At 39.5% G+C, this 22134-nt stretch overlaps 1 protein-coding gene across 1 annotated transcript in view; it reads right to left on the bottom strand.

Annotated features, from left to right (window-relative positions):
- Window positions 1–8941: 8941 nt before the first annotated feature.
- LOC123316664 (succinate dehydrogenase [ubiquinone] flavoprotein subunit, mitochondrial) overlaps window positions 8942–22134 on the bottom strand; it is a 61054-nt gene continuing 47861 nt past the window's right edge. Inside the window, exons 10-11 of the mRNA XM_044902853.1 lie at window positions 20613–20808; window positions 8942–9649 (exon numbers count right to left, since the gene is read on the bottom strand). Of these exons, the coding sequence (XP_044758788.1) occupies window positions 9454–9649; window positions 20613–20808 (392 nt within the window). The 3' untranslated portion in view covers window positions 8942–9453. The remainder of the gene's footprint in view (window positions 9650–20612; window positions 20809–22134) is intronic.

The following is a 22134-nucleotide window of genomic DNA, read 5'->3' as shown; positions in this document are numbered from 1 at the left end:
TTCTGCAATCAGTATGTGATTATTCGTTTGATATTGTGTGTGTGAGTGAGACATGGTTGAGTGAATCGGTTTTTGATGGAGAGTTTGTGCCGCCTGGATATAGTGTTGTGCGTTCCGATAGACAGTTTGATGTAGTTCACAGATCTCGAGGAGGAGGTGTGCTTGTGGCATTTTCTGATGATACAAAATATGACATTATAGATTCATAAAAAATAAAATAAAAAATCTTGTTCCTTTGGTTGATATTATTTTATGTCGGTGCACTGCACCCATTAGGTTTATAGTTTGTATTGTGTATTTACCTCCTGACATATCGCTGTCACTGCTCGAAACCTTTACGTCTGCTCTAGAGATTATACTTCTGGATGAGACTGTTCTCGTGGTTGGAGATTTCAATGTTCCAGGTTTTGTTGGTGCTTCTTCTTGTTCTAAGTCTGCGCTGCTCAGAAACTTCTGTGATCTGATAGGGATGGAGCAACTTAATACTGAGCTGAACCAAGATGAACGACTGTTGGATCTGGTGCCGGTCGGTGGTGCTCTTGATGCGACAGTGTCTCATTGTGAGGTTCCTTTTGTTTCTGAGGACCCCTTTCACCCTGCTTTGGGCATTGATCAGAGACAATCCTCGTATTCACGTCAATTGGATTTTCCGGGGGTTTCCAGAACATCATCTTTTGACTTCAGAAGAGCCAATTTTTCTGAGTCGAATCTGTCTCTCTCTTCCTATGATTGGAACATTTTGGATACATTCACTGATGTTAATTCTGCCTTGGATTATTTTTATGACAAACTTTTTTCTATTATTGAGGAACATGTTCCTGTTAGGAGGGCTGGTTCGATAAGGAGATATCCGGTGTGGTTCAATGCAAGTACTAAACGAAACATTCATTTGAAGAATTTTTATCGTTCCAAGTGGCGTCTGACTGGAAACAGTAGATACTATGAAGATTTCAAGCGTTTGAGGGCATTGGTGAAGTCTCAGGTTTCTTCTGACTACGAAGACTATTTGGCTGGGGTACAGGGTGAAATCAAGTCGGACCCGGCATCATTTTGATGATTTATAAATCGGAAGAGAGGCGTTACTAGAATTCCTGGGATGATGCAGGATGAAAATTGCAATTACAGAGATCCCAAAGCCATAGTTGATTCATTTGCAGTACACTTTTCTAATGTTAAAGGAATGAATGTCGCATCATCTGGTGATGGTCTGCCTGAGTTCGTTCGGTCCTCCCCCTTTGTCTTGCCCAGGATCAATGCAGAAGAGGTTAAATCTATTATGGAAACGTTTCCTGATAAGAACACAACCGGTGATGACCAACTCCCTGCTTTTTTTGTTAGAAGGTGCAGCGCTGCTCTTGCTAAACCCATTCACCTCATCATAGCGAAAAGTTTGAAAACCTCTAATTTTCCGAGTTTGTGGAAAAGAGCACGTGTTGTCCCTGTCTTCAAGAAGGGTGATAAGTCTGAAATCAAAAAATATAGACCCATATCTATACTCTCCAATTTCGCAAAGGTCTATGAGGAAGTACTGGTTTTTTAAGTATGTCCTATTTCGGCAAACAGGTATATATCCGTGGAGCTGATCTTTCCTCCGTAATGAGGGATTTGCGAATATCGTCGTTGGCCGAAAGACATAGATACCAATGTGCTAGGATCGCCCAGAGGCTGCTGGTGGGTGACATCGACTCATCGTATTTATTGCCTAAAATGTGTATTGCCGTTCCAAGGCTGGCGTCCAGGTCTGCAAATGTTTTTCGTCTGCCAACACCTCGTACAAACTTGTTGGTTCGTGCACCGGTATTTCGCATGTGTAAAAGTGTGGATACACTCAGGATTAGCATGTTTAGTTAGTAATAATTGTTGGTTATTTTTAAGAACTGATATTATTTTTTGAATAATTTATCTCGTTTTGATTTCTTGTAAATGTACCTATAGTCTATCCAAATCCGAGAGGCCAGCGTAAACAAACTGACTAACGCGTGATCTTATTTGAGGTACTCCTCTTATTGGTCAAAGCTTCAGGAACGCCATGTTTGCAGGTGGGAGTAATGCAGAACCGCATTACGTTTGATTCATTGATTGTATGCGAATTGTTGTGCAGAACTGCAGAGGTCATTTTTTGCTTTTTCTTTCGTAAATTGGTTTATAGTTGTAGCAAGTTATTCAAGTTACAATCATTTAAGATAATGTCAAGTACTGATACTGCTGAGGAATCGCGTGTTGACTTAAGTCCTCCAAAGAAGAGACGTCTGAAACGACACTTCAGTGCCGAGATAAAAGAAATGATTTTGAATACTTATAAAATTGAAATTATTCAAAATGCAGGAATGTGTTTAAAGGACGTAGAACTCCGAGTTGCTGAGAGACTTGGCATTGGAGCTCGAAGTGTTGGGAGAATTATTTCCGAATACATAAATTCCGGTGTTCTATCACAGCCGGCAACAAATCAAAATCGGACCACCAAATGGGAGTCCTTATCAGATTTCGATAAAAATGTAATACGGCGAAAAGTTCACGAGTTTTTCTTCAGAAATGAACACCCGACTATAGAGAAAGTATTGAAAATATGTAGTTAATGAAGACTCGAACTTGCCAAATTTTAAGAAGAGTACCTTCTCTATAATATTGAAAAAACTTCATTTCAAATATGGACGTCGCCAACGCAACAGTTTTTTAATGGACCGTGACGACATTAAATGTTGGAGAAGAAACTATCTCATGAAAATTAGGGCCTTCCTTGAAGAAAACTTGGACCCACTGGATTAAAAAATCCGTATGGTAAGGTCTTGAATTTTGAGTTTAACCCTCGGTTTCATAAAGCTTGATCAGAGAATCAACGATCGATTGACGGATGATCGTCAATTAGTTTTCAGTCGATAAGTTGGTCATAAGCATTCTGAATATCATTCTTGCACCAAATAATTATCTATACACGCCCATTTAATGATTCTCAACTGCTACTCCTCCAATATATTCGGAAATATGAAAGTTTCAATGATTTCCTTCGGGAAATCGAATGCCAAATCGTTGATCGAGCAATCAAAGTTTTGTGAAACTTGATGTAAGTACCTTTTTGGTGGAAAACAATTTCAACATTCTTTTTCAAATGAAGTGAATATATTTTTCCAGGCAAAGGGCAAAGAATTATAGTGTGTCATATTGGCAGTGACACTGGTTTTTTAACTGGAGGACTCTGGACTGGACTTTCCAATCCAAAAAAACTGGTGACTACCATGAAGAAATGGATGGTCAGTCCTTCGAAAAGTGGTTCGAGGGTAAACTTCCTAAATTGGAGGAAAATTCTATAGTAGTTTTAGATAATGCTCCTTACCATTCAAGGAAAAGGGAAAAAATTCCTAATTCACAATTCAGAAAGAGTGATATCCAACAATGGTTGAGGGAGAAAAATATTGATTTCACCTCTGACCTCATAAAAGCGCAAATGTTGCAGATAGTCAGGCAGAACAAAGAAAACTTTGAAAAATACATCGTGGATGAAACCGCAAAGGCCCAAAATATTACTGTACTTAGATTACCGCTCTACCACTGCGAACTGAACCCTATTGAGTTGATTTGGGCCGATGTCAAGAATTTTGTGACAGATAAAAACACCACATTTAAAATGGCTGACGTCCAAAATCTTTTTCAAGAGGCTCTCTCACGAGTTACTTCCGAAAGATGGAGAAAGTGCGTGGAACATGTCAAACAAAAAGTTGAGGTAGACATGTGGAAACTGGATAATATTATGGATGATATAACACCAGTCATCGTCAACTCAGAAGAAAGTTCTGCATCTTCTGACGATACTACGGGCTAGTCACTTTCACAAAAAAATATTGTTACACATTTATATACATAGTATGTATTGAAGTGGGAACTTTAGATTAATTGTTCATTACTGAGACTCGTAGATAAGCATACATATTTTTCACCGGAACTGGAACACTCAAAAAGTTTTAAAATATAACGCTCTCGGAATTAAATTTATTAGTACACCTCTGCGTTATCACGTTCTTGACGCGTGATCACTGCATGCTGCAATGTTTACTGCTGGCCTCTTGGATTTGGATATACTATATATATGTTACCCTATAATTGGCAGTATTCCTGTTGGGTAAATAAAGTGGATTTATTATTATGACTTTAGCCTTGCGGCTTTCACACTCCTCTCCAGAGGAAAATTCACTTATCCCAGATATCTCAGATATAGAAAGGATTAAGCTCTGTTGGAGCCCTTTCCAGGTTTTCGGGCTCGTGGTGGTGGTCGGGTCCGGGTCGCTCCTCGGCTCCCTGCTGTAGGCTGGATTCCTGCTCCACCCGCACTTCCTGTCGGAGCAGACGGTGTTCCTCTGCATTCCCCATGTACTTGCGTACAGTTCTCGCCGTTCCGAGCAGTACCGCCTTCTGCATGACTTTATAATATTTTCGTCCAACTGAAGTTTCCTCAAGTTCTCTAGTAGTTTCTTCGGTATCAGGCCTGTAGATGAAATGACAATAGGGATGGTCTTTATATCTTTCAGCTTCCACTGTCTTCTGGTTTGTTCCTCGAGATCTCTGTATTTTGAAATTTTTTCAGTGTGTCTATCTAGAAGATTGTTATCATTTGGAATTGCCACGTCGATGAATAGTGCTGTGTCCTCATCCTTATTGAGCAATATGAGGTCTGGTCTATTGTGGGTTATTTTCCGGTCTGTGAAAACCGTGCGATCCCAGTAGAGCTTGTGATGTTCATTTTCCAGCACAGCATCCGGATGGTAATTGTAATAAGGAACCTTTTTCGAAGTTAGAAGTTGGTGTTTTAGTGCCAATTCTTGGTGAAGAATCTTGGCAACAGCATCATGTCTATTTTTGTACTCCGTGCCCGCGAACTTCTGACATCCCCCGGTGATGTGCTGGATAGTTTCATGAGTCGCACAGCCATAACGACAGCTATCGTCCGCCACTGAGGCATCCTTGGCGATGTATTTCATGTAATTTCTTGTTGGAATCACCTGATCCTGGATGGCGAGCATGAAGCCCTCTGTCTCAGGAAACAACCTTCCGGAAGTCAACCAGTAGTTCGACGCAGATATGTCGACGTAATCATGGATGACCTCGTTCTGGTGCCTCCCATGCAAAGGTTTGCCAATCAGTTTCTGCATTTTACTTTCTGCAGAGTGTTCGACGGTTTCCAAGTGATCCTGCTGTAGCTGTAATGGTGTAGAACTATCAGCAACACAAACTACTCGATGAAGTTCTGACGAAGTTGCCTTGCTCAAGAAATATTTTCGAAGTCCTTCGATTTCCTGGGACATACGGTTGGACAAATCAACAATTCCTCTACCCCCAAGATGTCGTGGCAGCTCTGTCCGTTCTATTGAGCTTTTGGGGTGATGTTTATTGTGTTTAGTCAGCATCGTCCTTATTTTTCTCTGTAAAGCTGCTAAATCGGTGGTCGTCCAAGAGATGACACCGAATGAATAGCTCTGCGCCGAGCAAGCGTAGGCGTTAATCGCTTTTATCAGATTCTTGCTGTTGAGACCAGTTCGCATTATCCTTCTCAATCTTCGGGTGAACTCCTCCGTTAATTCTTTCTTCATCTGGGTCTGATTGATTTTTCTTGCCTGTTTTATGCCTAGATACTTGTATGTGTCTCCTTCCTTTAATGCTTCAATTTCTGCACCTTCCTTGAGTTTGAACGTACCATCTTCTATTTTCCCTCTCGTTATGTTTAGCAGTCGACATTTTTCTAGTCCAAACTTCATTTTGATGTCTTCCGAGAATCCTTCCACCATTTTCAGCATTAGTTGCATTTGTTTTTTGGTAGATGCGAAGAGTTTCAAATCGTCCATGTAAAGGAGATGATTCAGTTTCATCATAGTTCTACTGCCGCTCTTGATGGAAAATCCGTAGTCCGTAGAATTCAATCTATGAGGCAAGGGATTCAGGGCCATGCAGAACCACAGAGGGCTCAGCGAGTCTCCTTGGAAAATTCCGCGTCTTATTGGAATAGGTCCTGTTGTAATGGAGCAATCTGCTGCTTTCATTTGAAGACTAGTACGCCAGGTTGACATGGCGTTTTTCAGGAACTCAACAATATTGGGATCCACCTTGTAAATCTTCAAGATCGTCAAGAGCCATTCGTGAGGTATAGAATCGAAAGCTTTCTTGTAGTCTATGTACGCAGCGTAAAGATTCCTTCGTTTGGAGAACGCTTGATTGCAGATAACTGAATCTATTATTAGTTGTTCTTTGCAACCTCGGCTGTCTTTGGTGCATCCTTTCTGTTGCATTGCGATGATGTTATTCCTTTCGCAATGGTTGTGAATTCGGTTTGAAATGCGCGATGTGATTAATTTGTACATCGTTGGAAGACATGTGATTGGTCGGTACTTGGATGGGTCTTCTGTATTCCTTTGGTCTTTAGGTAACAGGTATGTTGTGACATGTGTAAGGAATACTGGCATTCTTTCAGGATTTTCAATGACGTCATTTATTGCGGAGGTCAATTTGTCATGCATGATCCAAAGTTTCTTGATCCAGAAGTTCTGTAATCCATCAGGCCCAGGTGCTTTCCAGTTGTGCAGTCCTCTGATAGCTGATTTTACTTCTTCAATTGTTATCTTGTCATGCTGCATCGGCTCATATTTTATAGCTTCAGATTTTTCATCTTCAATCCATCCGGTATCTCCATTGAACTGAGGTTTTGTTGATAATTGTTCGGTCCAGAATTGTTCAATGGCTTCCTTTGGTGATAACTTTCCATTTTCTCCATCAGACAATGTGAGTGACCGGTAGAAAGTTTCTTCCGGCTTTTCGAATGAATTATTGTCTCTTTTCCGGCTATAATTGCTTTAATATCTCCTCAGGCGTTCTGCATACAGACTTAATTTTTGCTTCAGAGTGTCGAGGCAATGGTGAGCTGTAGCATTCTCCGTCTCTCGTTCTGTGTGTGTTCTGTTTCTATCCATGATCTCTTTGGCAGCTTTCACAATCTTCCTTCGTCGATTCCCGTTCAAGTACTCCGTCAGTCGTCCAATGTCTCTTCTTAGCTTTTCTGTTTTGTGTTGAAAACGTTTCTGCCATTCTGGCGCGTGTAATTTGTGTAATTTTAGACCATCGTTGTTCGTTCAGCGAATTTTTGCCCCTATGGTTTTCGCTGTCGTTAGCGCAGCACAGTAAAAAACTAGATGCAGATATTCCAATGAACTTCCGTTCTGTAGGTACCCAGGTAAAACGTCCTTATTCAAGATGTCGATTATAAGTGATAGTTTCTTGGATGTATTGAGTCGTGGAGGTGCTACTCGATGAAGAGGATCTGTTCCTTCCAGTTCGGCAAAGTATCTCCTCATGTCAGAGTCAACTTGTCGGTGGAGCTCTTCCCTATCGTCCTGGTGTTCAGGCTCACTTGCGTTGCAAGATGGACTTTCAGTATCAGTTTCTTCTGCCTGTTGTTGCCCAGGCATGTGAATTTCATCAGAGGGGTTGGTGTTATTCTCTATTGCAGGCGGACGCTGAAGTTCTCGTTTAATTGCTTCGATTCGGGCCGCTGGTATTAGTTCATTTCTCAGAAGTACGCGGTATTGGTCTGCCACTCGTTGTTCAGTGACATTGAGATCTGGGTAGGCGTTGCAGAATTCCTCATGGAGCCTTTTCCTATAATTGTTCGTGTTCTGCCCTAGTCTCGTGATGGAGTTATACCGGGTGTCCCAGAGCTTTTAGGCCAGCAGATATCTCAGTTACCTGCGGAAAAAAAAAATTGAAAAAAATACTTGTCGTAGGAGACCATACGCTCTTTCATGCAGCATAGCAAAATCCACCCCCTGACAAACAACCCCCGAGAAACCACCCCTAACTTTTGTTTTTCAAATGGCACCCCCATGTTTGTTTGGCTTCAACTGACAGCTCTTTTTAATTCTCAATCAATGATATATCATAATATGTAGTTGTAAAGATAGTCACTCGATAAAATTGAATTCGTTAGTGGGTACTGTTAATTGGACTGATCGAATTAGTCCACATTGTAGAGACAAGAAAAAGTGGATGTTGAAAAAAAAGAGTCAATAAATTGTTAGAACTTTTTGTTTATTATAATTTAATTTATAAAACATTTTCTTTAGTATAATGTTGCAGTAACAATACAGCTGAGCGTATAAATTCGTATTTCATTTGTATTTTTATTTTCCATAATTCTGCATGCCATTCTAGCTACCATGATACATCATTGAATGAGAAATGAAAAAAACTGTAAGTTGAAGCACAACAAACATGGGGGTTCCATTTGAAAAACAAAAGTTAGGGGTGGTTTCTCGGGGGTTGTTTGTCAGGGGGTGGATTTTGCTATGCTGCATGAAAGAGCGTATGATCTCCTACGACAAGTATTTTTTTCAATTTTTTTTTTCCGCAGGTAACTGAGATATTTGCTGGCCTAAAAGCTCCGGGACACCCGGTATATGCGCACAATAGCTTCATTCATGGACGTTGTCCACTTCATGCGCTTTCTAACTAACCCCGCTTGGGTGAGCACTGGCTGAATATCCTGCGCAGCACCTTCAGCGGTTCGAGTCGGCAATTGAATTGGACTCGTTGGTTGCTGTTGTTGCTTTGGAGCTGTAGCTTCTTTTGCAGCAGGAGCCCGCTTCCTCAACATCCTGCCACCGATTATTATTATTATTATTATTATTATATATTAAGATATTATCTTTCCTTAACGCCAGTTACGTCCAATCTCGGTTTAAATCCTTGGTTGAATATGGTGTGAACTTTTGAATTTTATAATGACAATAAACCTGGAAAGTTCGCGACTTTTATTCCATGTAGGTATATTGCTAAATTGAATTTCATAATTCGAATATTTATGAATTATCTTAAAAAAAATGACAAAAAATTTTAAAACCCGTGCCATATCTCTAACTCGTTTTGGATAGTATCGAAATGGGGAGGGTTCTAATCATCGGAAACATACAACGAATATTTGCCTTTATTCACTTGATCATTATTTTACATCTTATTTTATATCATTAACATCACAAACATTTTGAATACAGCCATATGAACTAACTTCATCTCATAGTTGTATTCAAAAATAAGTAGGTACTCATCATCAACAATATTCGATCGTTAATAAATATATGTAGAATAAATAAAAATCAGGAATCAATTTCAAATGAAAATCAAACTGAAAACAGATCAGCAATATATTTCAATAAAAATACTTTTCTAAAGTTTGTTTGATCTTCTTTAAAGGCTGATATACATTGTAAATGTCTATTTTAGTTTGTGCAAGATTCTAAGCGACAATACTTATGCTTATGAGGTAAAATTTCACAAACCTTTCATTCCTCAAAAAATCATTCAAATTGAAGAGGTGATTTCAATGATGACGATGATGATCTTACATTGGCTTTATCCTAATTTAACTTCCGCTTCTTTACCTCTTTCATATAATTTATTTTCGATCTTAAAATCGATAATTTAATAGGATCTTATAGCTGGAGGTACCGTGGGACATTCAGTCAAATCAAGGGTTTTATCTATGACGGGCCTGTATCTGATGTCGACGTTTCCTGTTTCTGTATTAATGTTGGTTAGAGTGTGCTTGCGCCAATGTTCTTCATAAGACTTCTTTGTTTGGCCCTCTAGTGGTTTGGAATAATCGTATTCGTCGATTCTGAAAGTAGATAGATGTCACTACTAACTCTGAATTATGAAGCTAGTGAAGAGAGAACCATAATCGTATAGTTCCAGTAGATTATTTAACCTAGTATTCTATACATTTCCAACTTCAAATTGAGATTTGTCCCTTTCGAATTGAGATTAAACAAATTCAAGATGATAATAAGCAACTTCAAAATGGTAAACACTATCGAATTAGGAATGGACACATTCAAAATGGGACTACATAATTTCATATTGAGAAAAGTCATTTTCAGATTCATTTCATATTTCCGGAGAATTGTTCAGAAGTAACTAAGAATCCATTAGTCATTTATTATTACCTTCAATAATTTATAAGGTGCGTCAATTAATGTGCATCATGCTACACTTCATGAGATAAAAAAGTACTAAATATGATACAATTGAAAATATGTATGTATAAACTAAATAAAGAATTAACAAAAAGTTGTATAAGTACAAACACACTCAGTAAAATCAAAAGACGAAAGACAGAAACTCATCCATACTGTAACCAGTCCGGCCCTTGCGGTCGGACCTTTCGAGAACTAGAGCGGTCGAGAGCTTCCAGAATAACCGCGAATCTACCTGAATGTTTCCGGCGCCTATATAAGCCCAGCGGAGGAGCAGGTAGGAAAGTACAAGTACAGTAATAGTGCAAGCGACTAGTGGAAATAAATAAGAGTGGAAATAAATAGTAGTGTAATAGTTAGTTTGTGAGTTATATGTGTATTAAGTGTAAATAAATAATTTTAATAAGTTGGACGTTTTAATCAAGCAAAGAAAACGTTACATTGGTGTCAAGTGTGCGGTTCAACATCGCTCGAATTAAATAAATATTTTCGGTTATTTGTTCATGCCAGTGACCACAAGATTACAGAACGCAATGGAGACTCAAGCTGTAATGGACCTTTTGAGTAAGATGAACGAAAGAATGGAAGAAAATTCTCGAAAATTAAATGAGAAAATGGACGAGAATTCTTGTAAGTTGAATGAACAAATGGTCCAAAATGAAGAAAATTCTCGAAAATTAAATGAGAAAATGGACGAGAATTCTTGTAAGTTGAATGAACAAATGGAAGAAAATTCTCGAAAATTAAATGAGAAAATGGACCAGATTAAGGAAAATTGTAATGATGTGGTGAGTCAACTTACAGATAAATTGGATAAGAAACTGGAATCCATAAATGAAAAATTTTATAAAGTGGACGAGAAGTTCGATATAGTGAACGGAAAATTTGACGAAGTTTATGAAAGAGTTGATGAAAAGTTTGACAAGGTTAACGACAAGTTTGAAGAAATGGCAGGAATAATTGAACATCATTCCAAGTTGATAGATTCCTTGAAAAGAATGTCAAACAGAACAGATATTCTGGCTTCAATACCCTACAGCACAGCGAAAGCGGAAAATGACGGCGAAGGTAGTAGAATGAAGATCAAGCCTCCAACGTTTGATGGAAAAATACCGTGGTCGACATATCAAAAACAGTTTGAAGCTGCTGCCCTGGTAAACAATTGGAACGACAACGAAAAAGCCACGGCATTAATTATAGCTCTACGAGGAGAGGCACTCAACATCCTCCAGACGATCCCGGAGAGTCAACAAGCCTGTTACGAAGTTCTTACATCGAAACTTCAGATGAGATATGGTGATGCTCATCTACAACAAGTATACCATGCACAAATAAAGAACCGAGTGCAGAAAACAGGGGAAAATCTCCAAGAGTTTGAAGCTGATGTGGCGAGATTAGTCAGGTTAGCTTATCCATCTGCTCCAGATAGCTTCCTGGAACAGCTATCAATCCAGACATTCGTGGACGGGATAAAGGATAGCGAAATACAACAAGCCCTGAGACTAGCACGCCCTAGAACCATTGATGATGCCTTAGCCCAGGCTTTGGAAATTGAGGCAGCGAAGCAAGCGTCGCATAGGGGACACCTTCGTGTAAGACAAGAGCAAGAAACAGATCGATCTGTTGAGGAGATTGTCAGAGAAAAAGTCCGCAGAATATTGCTTGCTAGTAAAAAGGATGCTGTGTGCTGGAACTGCAACAAAAGGAGGCATTTCAAGCAGAATCGTCCAGAATTTGAAAGGGCTACAGCTGAGAAAATAAAAGGAGTCGCTGTGGTAGACAATGGCTCGACCGAAACCATGGAGTGTCCCCAGACTTCGAGCCATTGTTCGCGTCTGGAAGAAAAGATTGATTTGAGGCGGACCACCGTAATCGAAGACGACTGGCTACCTGAAGAAATTCAAAGAGCACAAGAGGAAGATAACGACTTGAAAGTAATCCTGAGTTGGAAGAAGAGCGGTAGACGACCTACTTGGGAAGAAGTATCCAGACTGAGCCAGAATGTAAAGTCGTATTGGGCACAATGGGAAACATTGAAGATTGATGGAGGTCTTCTGAAACGTTGTTGGGAAAATGAAGATGGAACTGAGCAGAGACTTCAGTTGATTGTGCCAAAGAGCCGTGTGACAGACATTCTGACCAGACTACATAATGGAACTTCAGGTGGACATTTCGGGATAACCAAGACGTTGGAAAAAGTCAGGCAGCGATTTTATTGGCTAAATTGTAAGAGGGACGTTAAAGATTGGTGTAGAAGATGCAAGGTTTGCGCTGCTGCTAACGGACCTTATGGTAGAGGAAAAGCACCAATGAAGCAATATAACGTCGGATCTCCCATGGAACGAGTAGCTATCGACATCGCTGGCCCCTTTCCCGAAACAGACCATGGAAGCAAGTACATTTTGGTAGCGATGGACTATTTCACGAAATGGGTGGAGGCCTACGGTATTCCTAATCAAGAAGCAAGTACGGTAGCTGATAAATTGGTCAGAGAATTCTTCTGCAGATTTGGAATACCTCTGGAGCTGCATTGTGATCAAGGCCGAAATTTTGAATCGAAGTTATTCCAAGAAGTATGCAGCAAATTGGGAATTCACAAAACAAGGACTACACCTCTTCATCCACAATCAGACGGCATGGTCGAACGAATGAATCGGACCATGGGAAAACATCTAGCCAAAGTAGTTTCTGATCACTAGCGGGATTGGGATGAATATTTACATCTATTCACCATGGCATATAGATCTTCGGTTCAAGAATCTACCAAGGAAACTCCATCCAGTATAATGTTCGGCCGAGAAATAAGGCTGCCTTGCGACTTAGAGTTTGGATGTAAGCCTGGAGATGACGTAGCTGGGGAGGACTACGTTAGTAAATTAAGGACCAAGCTGGATCACATTCATGACAAGGTACGCAAACAAATGCAGCAAGCAAGTGACCGAATGAAAATGCGCTACGACATCAAGGCTATTGAAGGTGGATTCACCACTGGAGATCTGGTGTGGCTACATAATCCACAAAGGAGGAAAGGTTTTTCACCAAAGCTGCAGAGGCAGTGGGAGGGACCGTATGAAGTAATCAAGAGGATAAATGATGTAGTTTACCGGATAAGGAAGCTCCCCAGAGGAAAACCAAAGGTTGTCCATTTCAACCGATTAGCCCCGTACGCGCAGGACAAAGAAGAAGTACGTCTTGTGGAAGCCCCGATGCAAGGTAGCAGCGATTACCAGAAGTTTATGGATTGTTATGGTGAGACACGCGTTGCACGGTTCGGCGTCACACAGGAAGTACATCAAGATCTCTTTACCGTGTCTGAGGAATACTCTCTCGCTCATTGCGTAGCGGAGGACCTTCGTATGAGCAAAGGAATAGCAAGAGTATTCAGAAATAAATTTGGACGTCAGGAACAACTATTGCGACAGCAGCCAAGAATCGGAAAAGTTTTGAAATTGAAGGCTGAAGGTCGGTTCATTTATTACCTAGTCACCAAGCGACATTCCTATCAGAAGCCAACCTATCAGAATCTATGGACGGCACTGCATAGCTTGAAAGAAGACCTTCAACGCTTTGGAGTTAGGAAATTAGCTGTTCCCAAGCTCGGTTGTGGATTGGACCAGCTGAATTGGCGAGTTGTGCGAAGCATGCTGGAGGTGGTATTTCAGGGGACTGGTATACGGATCCTGGTGTGCAGTTTCAACCCAAAGCAGGCCAGGGAGCCTGGGAAAACTGTGGAGTGCTACTTCCATCAGAATGGCTACTGTAGGAATGGTGACGAGTGCAAGTTTCGCCACGGTCCTCGGAGGAATTCACTAAATCTGTTCTGGGACAGAACAGGCTTAAGGAGGGGACAGTGTAACCAGTCCGGCCCTTGCGGTCGGACCTTTCGAGAACTAGAGCGGTCGAGAGCTTCCAGAATAACCGCGAATCTACCTGAATGTTTCCGGCGCCTATATAAGCCCAGCGGAGGAGCAGGTAGGAAAGTACAAGTACAGTAATAGTGCAAGCGACTAGTGGAAATAAATAAGAGTGGAAATAAATAGTAGTGTAATAGTTAGTTTGTGAGTTATATGTGTATTAAGTGTAAATAAATAATTTTAATAAGTTGGACGTTTTAATCAAGCAAAGAAAACGTTACAATACAGTAAAACGCGTTGTCAATCATCCTTCTCTTGAAACTCCCATCTGGCAGGCACTTCAAGTCTATTGTACAACTTTATTCCGTTGTACAGATGTGTGTTTTGCGTTCTCTTCAATCTATGATCAGGTGCCAAAAAATGTTCACGATTTCTGGTGTAATGCTAGTGGATAAGTGAATGTTTTTGAAAACGTTTATTCGAATGAACGAAAAAGAGGCATTCCAAAATATAACAGCATGGGATTGTGAGTACATGGTATTTCACAAAAAGTTGTCGACAACTAGTCGTTCGTTTCACCCCAGCTATAAGCCTCAATGCTTGTTTTGGTTTTATGAAAATTCTGCCATCCTCCGACGACGACGAATCCCACAGTATGATGCCGTATATTGCTGAACTGTGAAACTGGGCGTAGTAAGTAAGTAGTGCCTCTCTATCCCCAAGAATTTGTTTTATTCTCCTCACCGCAAATAATCCACTTGATAGTGGAGTGGAGCAAAAAATTTACTTCAGGTGTATATGAACTGAATCTAAGGGTATTTTATGAACAACTCAATTGAAAAATTTGGGAATCAATATTTCTTTCTCAATGAGAATCACATATCCATATCAACTAACGGCCGTTTTCAATGAACCTAACTATCCATCGTTTCACTTAGTAACTATTCCAAAATATATCTACAGATAGATCATAGAAACGAAATCAGATGGTTTTTCTATCGTGAGTAAGTGAAACAATGGATAGATAGGTTTATTGAAAACGGCCGTAGGTTTACATAGAACATCAGAAAAATATCGCTGTATATGCGATACATATCGCGTACAGTTATTAATATTTATTCATTCATCATTGCTGTATCCCGTTGCCGGGAATGAATCTACAAAAAGACCGAAAAAAAAAGGAAAAAAAAAGAAAATGGAAAAAAGAAAAAGACAAAAAAAAAGTGCGAACAGACGAAACTGCCGTTGCCCGAACGATGCGAAGCAGAGTTCGGGTAAGCAGTTGAGTGCGGGTAAGACGCAAGAGTTAGGAACAATATTTTTTCTACAAGCGCTTGAAATATATAAGTATATCCATTTCACGAAACAGATCATATCTCATTTGATTAATTCATATATAATGACAGACGTAATTCTGCATGTCATTACTATGGGTTTCTCATCGTTGACGTTCGGTGCATTGATGTTTAAAGATGAAGCTCAAAAAATGTTAAATAATGCTCATCCATTCATTCATTGCTGTATCCCGTTACCGGGAATGAATCTACAAAAAGACCAGAAAGGGAACAAAAAAAAAGGCGCGAACAGACTTATAATTTTTCAGGGCTAATTGCGACTCTGTGCTCTCCTGTGACTGTAGAGACCCAACCGACCTACAGATCCTATCACATTCCGGGCATGGATAGTCACCAACCAGATCTGGCCGCCGCTGTATCCTTCTAGAGTCCCCATTATAACTGTGTACCAAAGACCTCCACTGTGACCTGTCTGAGGCTAGTTGTTCCCAGTTATGATTGGCATAAACTGATTTTAGGGATTGATGTAGTGTATTCTTAAACCCCTTATACTGGCCTCCTGGTTTCCGGGCTCCCTCAGTGAATTCGCCATATAGAGCTATTTTGGGGAGTCTTGTGTCTCGCATCCTCAGAATGTGGCCGCTCCATCTGAGCCCTCGTTACTTGAGTCTCAATTGTTGTACAACTCGCGCTTTGCAAGACTTCTGCATTCGAAACTTTGTGGAACCATCTGATGTGCATTATCTGTCTTAGATGACGTTGTTGCGTTTGTTCAAGCTGTTTAATATGTCGCCTGTAGGGCGTCCAGCTTTCGCTTCTGTAAAGAAGCGTTCGGAAAACCACTGCTTTGTAAACAGCTGTCTTGGTCTTCAGATTGAGGTCGTGATTTTGAAACACTCTGTCCTTTAGCTTCCAGAATGCCCATGATGCCGAATTGAAACGGTTTTGTATTTCCGTGTCTAGGTTAGCCCTAGTATTTATGAAGCTTCCCAAGTATTTGAACTGCTCGACCTGTTCTAAAGTTTCATCATAAAGCTTCGTACGTATGTTTATAGGCGTCCAACATTATCTGTAGATCCTCTGAGCTGCTAGCGATAAGTGAACAGTCGTCTGCATATTGAAGTTCAGTGATAAACTTGGTACGAGTTTTTGCTCCGAGGCGCTTCAGGTTAAACAGGCCTCCATCAAATCTGAATCTTATCCCAACACCTCTTACGGGCATACTAATGTCAGCAATTATCGATACAGCTATGGCTAAAATATTGAACAGTAAAGGCGCCAATACGCAGCCTTGTTTTATTCCAGAGTTGGTTGAGAAATGGTCGGTTGTGGAAACATTATTCTGAATTCTAGCGGTGTTGTTGGTATGAGGGCTTTTACACACTGCTAAGAATTTTTCGGGTACTCCAAGACGTGCCATGATTTTCCATAGTGCTCTCCGATTCACCGAGTCGAATGCCTTACTTAATAATACTTTATTATATTTATATGATCAGGCAATATAATTTTCAATTCAAGCAAGCGGAACTTGTTTTGAGGAAGATTCACGAGCAAAATCTGTGGCATCCTTGTAGACATTGCCCTTTTAATTGCGGATTTAAAATTTGACCACGCAAATTCTATAGGATTTAGCATTGGACTGTAAGGACTGGGTCTAAGTAGATTATTGTCCAGAAATTGTGGTTCTTGGAAGACCTCTTCTAATCCTACATGACAAGGAGCCTTATCTATTACCAACACCAGCAGTTCCGCTGCTTTAATGTAACCTGGCATAATTATTGCCACAAAATACTCAAAATGATCTGTTCAATAGCTTTATTATTTGACAATATACACAAATACCAAATTTAAGAGGAAATGTCATTTCCCAATATGAGATTTAGTCTCATTTTGAATTTGTTTAATCCCAATTTGAATGCGAAGTCCCAATTTCGGCTTATGCGCCGTTTTTTTTAAACTGAGATTAAATTTTTAAATCATGATTAAGTGTACATTTTTCATTAAATAAATATGGTTTGAGAATTTGATATAAGAGAGTTGAAGTGCGCAACGTCAAATATGACGTTTTCGTGTTGTAATGAAATTTGAGTTGAAGTGCTGCTATCATGAAACGTCAGACGTTAAACATAACCTATCAATTTGGATTTTGCTTTTGTTTTGCGTGAACTCTCTTTTATCTAATATTGAGCCTCCACAGGTGGAATAATATTTGGAATATTGATGTTCTTATGGTTTAAAAGCATAATAAAGAGAATTTTCAACTTTGAAGTATTTTATTATCAATGAAATGTTTAAGTGCTAGAGACACGCGGTGGAGTTTCAGCCATTTCCTTACTGAATATAATCTGATAACAATGTTTTATAACTTAATCCTTTTGATAACTTCAAAATCAATGCTGATTTCCTATAACAACTTTCATTCATTATGAGAAAATAAAGGAAAATGTAAACAACGACCGTTAGAGGTTATCGAGAATAGGGTACTCTAACGATTGTTCAAAATCAGTTGACCGTTCGTTGCCGTTGGACACAAAGCATTTTATTGAACCGATGTGTGTTAAAGTTTTTGATATTTATACTTTTGCTGCTACTGAGAAAATGCTTGCTTTTTGTTGTGTATTCCAGTGTGGAAGTAGAGATGAAAGGGACGATATAAAGTTTTTTAGAATACCCGTTGTTCGGAATTAAAAAAAAAACTCGATTAAACGAACTATCCATCATTAGGAGATCTAACGTCGGGAACAAAATTTTTTCCAAAAACTTGCACAAAACACAATAAGACACTACTCAAACTCGACCGAAGCAGCATTGGAATCAATGGAGGTAAAAGCTTGTGTGCCCCACGGCAACGAACGGCAACTGATTTAGACAAATCCTTCGAGTACCCTATTGCATTCAACAGTCAAACTTCGGCCATTCGCAAGTCATCGGTGCTACTTGCTTAACGTTCGGTTAACGTACGTCGATGTTTGAGGTATACGTGGGAGAACGCTAGTTTACGTAGGCGGTGAAGCTGACGCTAACCGTTAATGTTAAAAACTGACGAATGAGCATGCGTTGATGTCAATTATAACGTTAACTTTACGTTCATGGCAGCTCTTCAACTCTCTCTTAGTATAATGAAACGTTACGTACAGACATAAATGGCTTCCAAGTTCAGAGAAAATCAAGCGTCAACACAATGTTTTATTATAATAATAATTATGAGCAATCAGAATAGATACATTCCATACGCTTATTTACTGGTTTTGGAGCTGGGCGATCTCAAGTGTCGTGATGAAGTCCAGTCTTCAAATTTCTTTTAGATCTGCTGCCGACTCGGCGATCGCTTTGAACTTCAGTCAGTAGCCTCGTGTGATGATTCCTTTTTTTTCCCGATGGCGTCCTTCAACTATGGTCCATTCAGGTCTTCGTGTAGAATTAGATTCGTCCTTTCTTAGTGTGAAGTTGACTTGTACAGATTTGGTTTAATAGATCTTGATTCTCCATTTTTGCAACCATGTTTGTATCAAATTCAGGTTGTTCTGTAACAAATGGGAAGCTTGTTCTAGGTCTTTGTAGCTAGCTACGACAGCTGTGTCGTCTGCAAATCTACCCATTACCGTGAGTGGATTCGAAGCTGGATCTTTCGTGTAAAATAGATACAGTAGGGTCCTAAACTACTTCATTGTGGTACTCCATGTTATCAGGCATTAGCTATTATGTCGTCATTTACACGTCCGTTTTCGACTATCGGTAAAGTTTGGAATATGTTAAGGAAAGAAATTTCTTTAATTTATACAGTGGTATTAGATGCCATACCTTATCGAATCCTTGATTCGAAGAAATATAGATGCAAAGTATTTTTTCTGTTTCAGTGCTTGGTTCAGAATATAAATGTTTTTTTTGGTTTGCTTTATAATATAGTAGGCTGCTCGGCATCCAAACTGGTGGTCTCGTATCCATTGCAGCGCATTTGGATCAGAGTTGATTCTTCCCAGTCTTTTTAGGATTTTCAATAAGATGCGGAGCAAGCTAATTCACCGATATGAGATAGCACACTTTGGATGTTTACATGCTCTTTGGATGGGGATAACCCATGCTATTTTGAACTGCTCTGGACTTCAGTTATTATTCAGTATGGCATTTTGAATTCACTCATGTACAGTTACTCCACTTTCTGGCAGCTCTTCAATAATTTTTCTCGTTATTCTGTCAATTCCTGCGGATTTTCTTGGATTGAGATGATTTATAACATCTTGTACTTCAGCTGTTTTAAAGGATTTGATAGCGGATATGTTGCCAGATATATCTAGAAGTTTTTTTTCTATTTCCAGGTCTGTGGCGTTATTGTTTGGGGTAAATACTGCAGCTAGGTGTTTGGCAAACGGTTCGTCACTTCTAGCCCATTCTGTATTGGACGTGTTACTTATAGCAGATATGCGAGTAGTTGATTTTCTAGAATTTTTATCTGGTGGGGAGTGTGTGCGCTGCCAGATTCTCCTTGCACTGCGTTTGTGAGCTATAAGTTTCTTGATTCTTGATTTTGTAGGTCAGGTTTGTTTCGTTTGTTGGTGGACTCAGCTGCATGATTAGAACGATAAACACACACTTGTCAGCTCACTGTCATTCTCCTTCGTGTGAACTTTGATTCGCCCTTGCGAAGCATGCATTGAAAAAGGAATAGGGCGTGTTGAGCATTCATTATAAATATGTATTCATATTATTTTCGATTTTCAAAAAAAAAAGAAATACTCAGATACAATCCAACTTTAGAAGCCATTTATTTCTTTGAATAATTGAAATCGGGCATATTAGTCGTTGTTTCTAAAGAATAATTTCATCATTTTCACTCTTTCTTCTATGGAATACACATGCATTTTAATCCTACTACAAATTTACAATCGTTTTGACATGCTTGTAACGTTCTTAAAAATTCACGATAAACTAAGATAAATGAAAAACATAGTAAATCTATTTTTTTGGATGAAAAATTAACAACAAAATACTAAATTCCTTTGAAATGTGTCGGACACGAATAATAGTCTCGAGAAAAATTCCACATTGCCTCTTTCTCTATTTTCGCTGTTTTTTCATTATCGATCGATATATTCAAGCGAAATTTTAGGGTCAGATAGTACTTGATAAGATTCTCAACTTGAGGTATCTCAACACCCTTCAACTCTATTCAAAATTAAGGTGTTGTGCTCACCCCCGTTCGGAGGTTGCAGTTACGGGGATTCAAAGAGCGGAAAAGTTGTTCGAAATCATTTTCCTTTTAAAGCCGATCGAAGTGTCAAGTTTTTGTTGGATTACACTGTCCCTCTGATTGTTTTTTATAAACTGTCCTAGTTATTGAGAAACAACAAGGGGGAGGAGGTCAGATTTACAATAGGGGAATAGGTTTGAACACTGATGTGCACTGAAAGGTCTAATCTTGAGTTCTAGTCTTTAAAGCGACAAAAAAATGACATTACCTTTTCTTGTAATCTTCTCTTGCGTGTGCACCACGACTTTCCTTCCTATTTTCTGCTCCAACAATGGTCTGCATGGCATTGAGCATCAGATTCTGCAGTTCAAGTGTTTCTACGAGATCGCTGTTCCAAATAAGACTACGATCATGAACTTTGAGATCCTTCATTTCTTTGTAGTGAACAGACATCTTATCTACTCCTGTAAATAATGAATATTATGATGATGAAACCTTTAGGGAATGTATCTTATAAGTATTATATTATATAATAGTACATTCGAACAAGTTCAGGTACATATTTTTCACAGTAATCTCAATAAACTTCTTTGAATGAAGGAAATAAACTCAAACATAACATTATTCTTAAATGAAGAATGATCACGCCTAAACGGGGAGGCAATGAATAAAATAATAAGGATAAATTCAGATGCATACCACCCGACGATATGAATATCGACAAGTGTTACGATCTGAATTGAACTAGCCAATTTGCCATCGTCAAGGCCCCAAATGGAGTACGCTCCACCGAAGAAAAGCAGATGCTGACCATGGTTTCGGCCTCATTTGGCCTCATCAGAGCAACATAGCATTTTTCCACGGTGGAGAACGTTTGGAATTGATGGAACTTTATTCAATGTTGGCACCCAGTAGAACATGCCAGGTCCGTGTGGTAAAATTTTTGTAAAAACACAAAATCCTATCTGATAGTCAGTTCGGATTCAGGTCAGGAAATCTATTGAGGACGCCATAAGGACACTAGTAGAAACGGTGTATAGTGTTTTGGACGGGGACGGGGTTGGTTTGTGCGTCTTCATAGACCTCACAAAAGCCTTTGACACTGTGTCGCATGGAAGGTTGCCACGAAAACTACACTTGAGCGGACTCAGAGGAAAATCGTATATACTGATGAAGAGTTATTTATCAAAAAGGATACAACAGGTACGATTTTCCTCTGAGTCCGCTCAAGTAGTTTTCGTGGCAACCTTCCATGCGACACAGTGTCAAAGGCTTTTGTGAGGTCTATGAAGACGCACAAACCAACCCCGTCCCCGTCCAAAACACTATACACCGTTTCTACTAGTGTCCTTATGGCGTCCTCAGTAGATTTCCTGACCTGAATCCGAACTGACTATCAGATAGGATTTTGTGTTTTTACAAAAATTTTACCAACAGGTGGAAATAGCAGAAACAAGAAGTAGTGCTAAGCAAGTCAAATATGGAATACCACAAGGAACTGTATTGGGGCCTCTACTATTTATTATATATGTCAACAGTTTACTACTTATGAAAAAGAAAGGGGAAGTAATCAGTTTCGCGGACGACACCGCTATCATTTACAAGGGTATCACCTGGGAAAATCTGAAGAGAGAAGCAGAAAAAGATCTTATAGATGTGAGTCTGTGGTTCAAAGAAAATAAGCTCACAACGAATGCCAATAAGAACAAAATATTTAACATTTTCTCCTTATGAGTCAGGCATACCACACATGGGCAAATTGGTTGTCGAGGGTTCGATGACAATTGCAG

This window comes from Coccinella septempunctata, chromosome 7 (genome assembly GCF_907165205.1).
Source record: "Coccinella septempunctata chromosome 7, icCocSept1.1, whole genome shotgun sequence".
Lineage (NCBI taxonomy): Eukaryota > Metazoa > Arthropoda > Insecta > Coleoptera > Coccinellidae > Coccinella > Coccinella septempunctata.
This window is presented reverse-complemented; position numbering and strand designations above follow the sequence as displayed.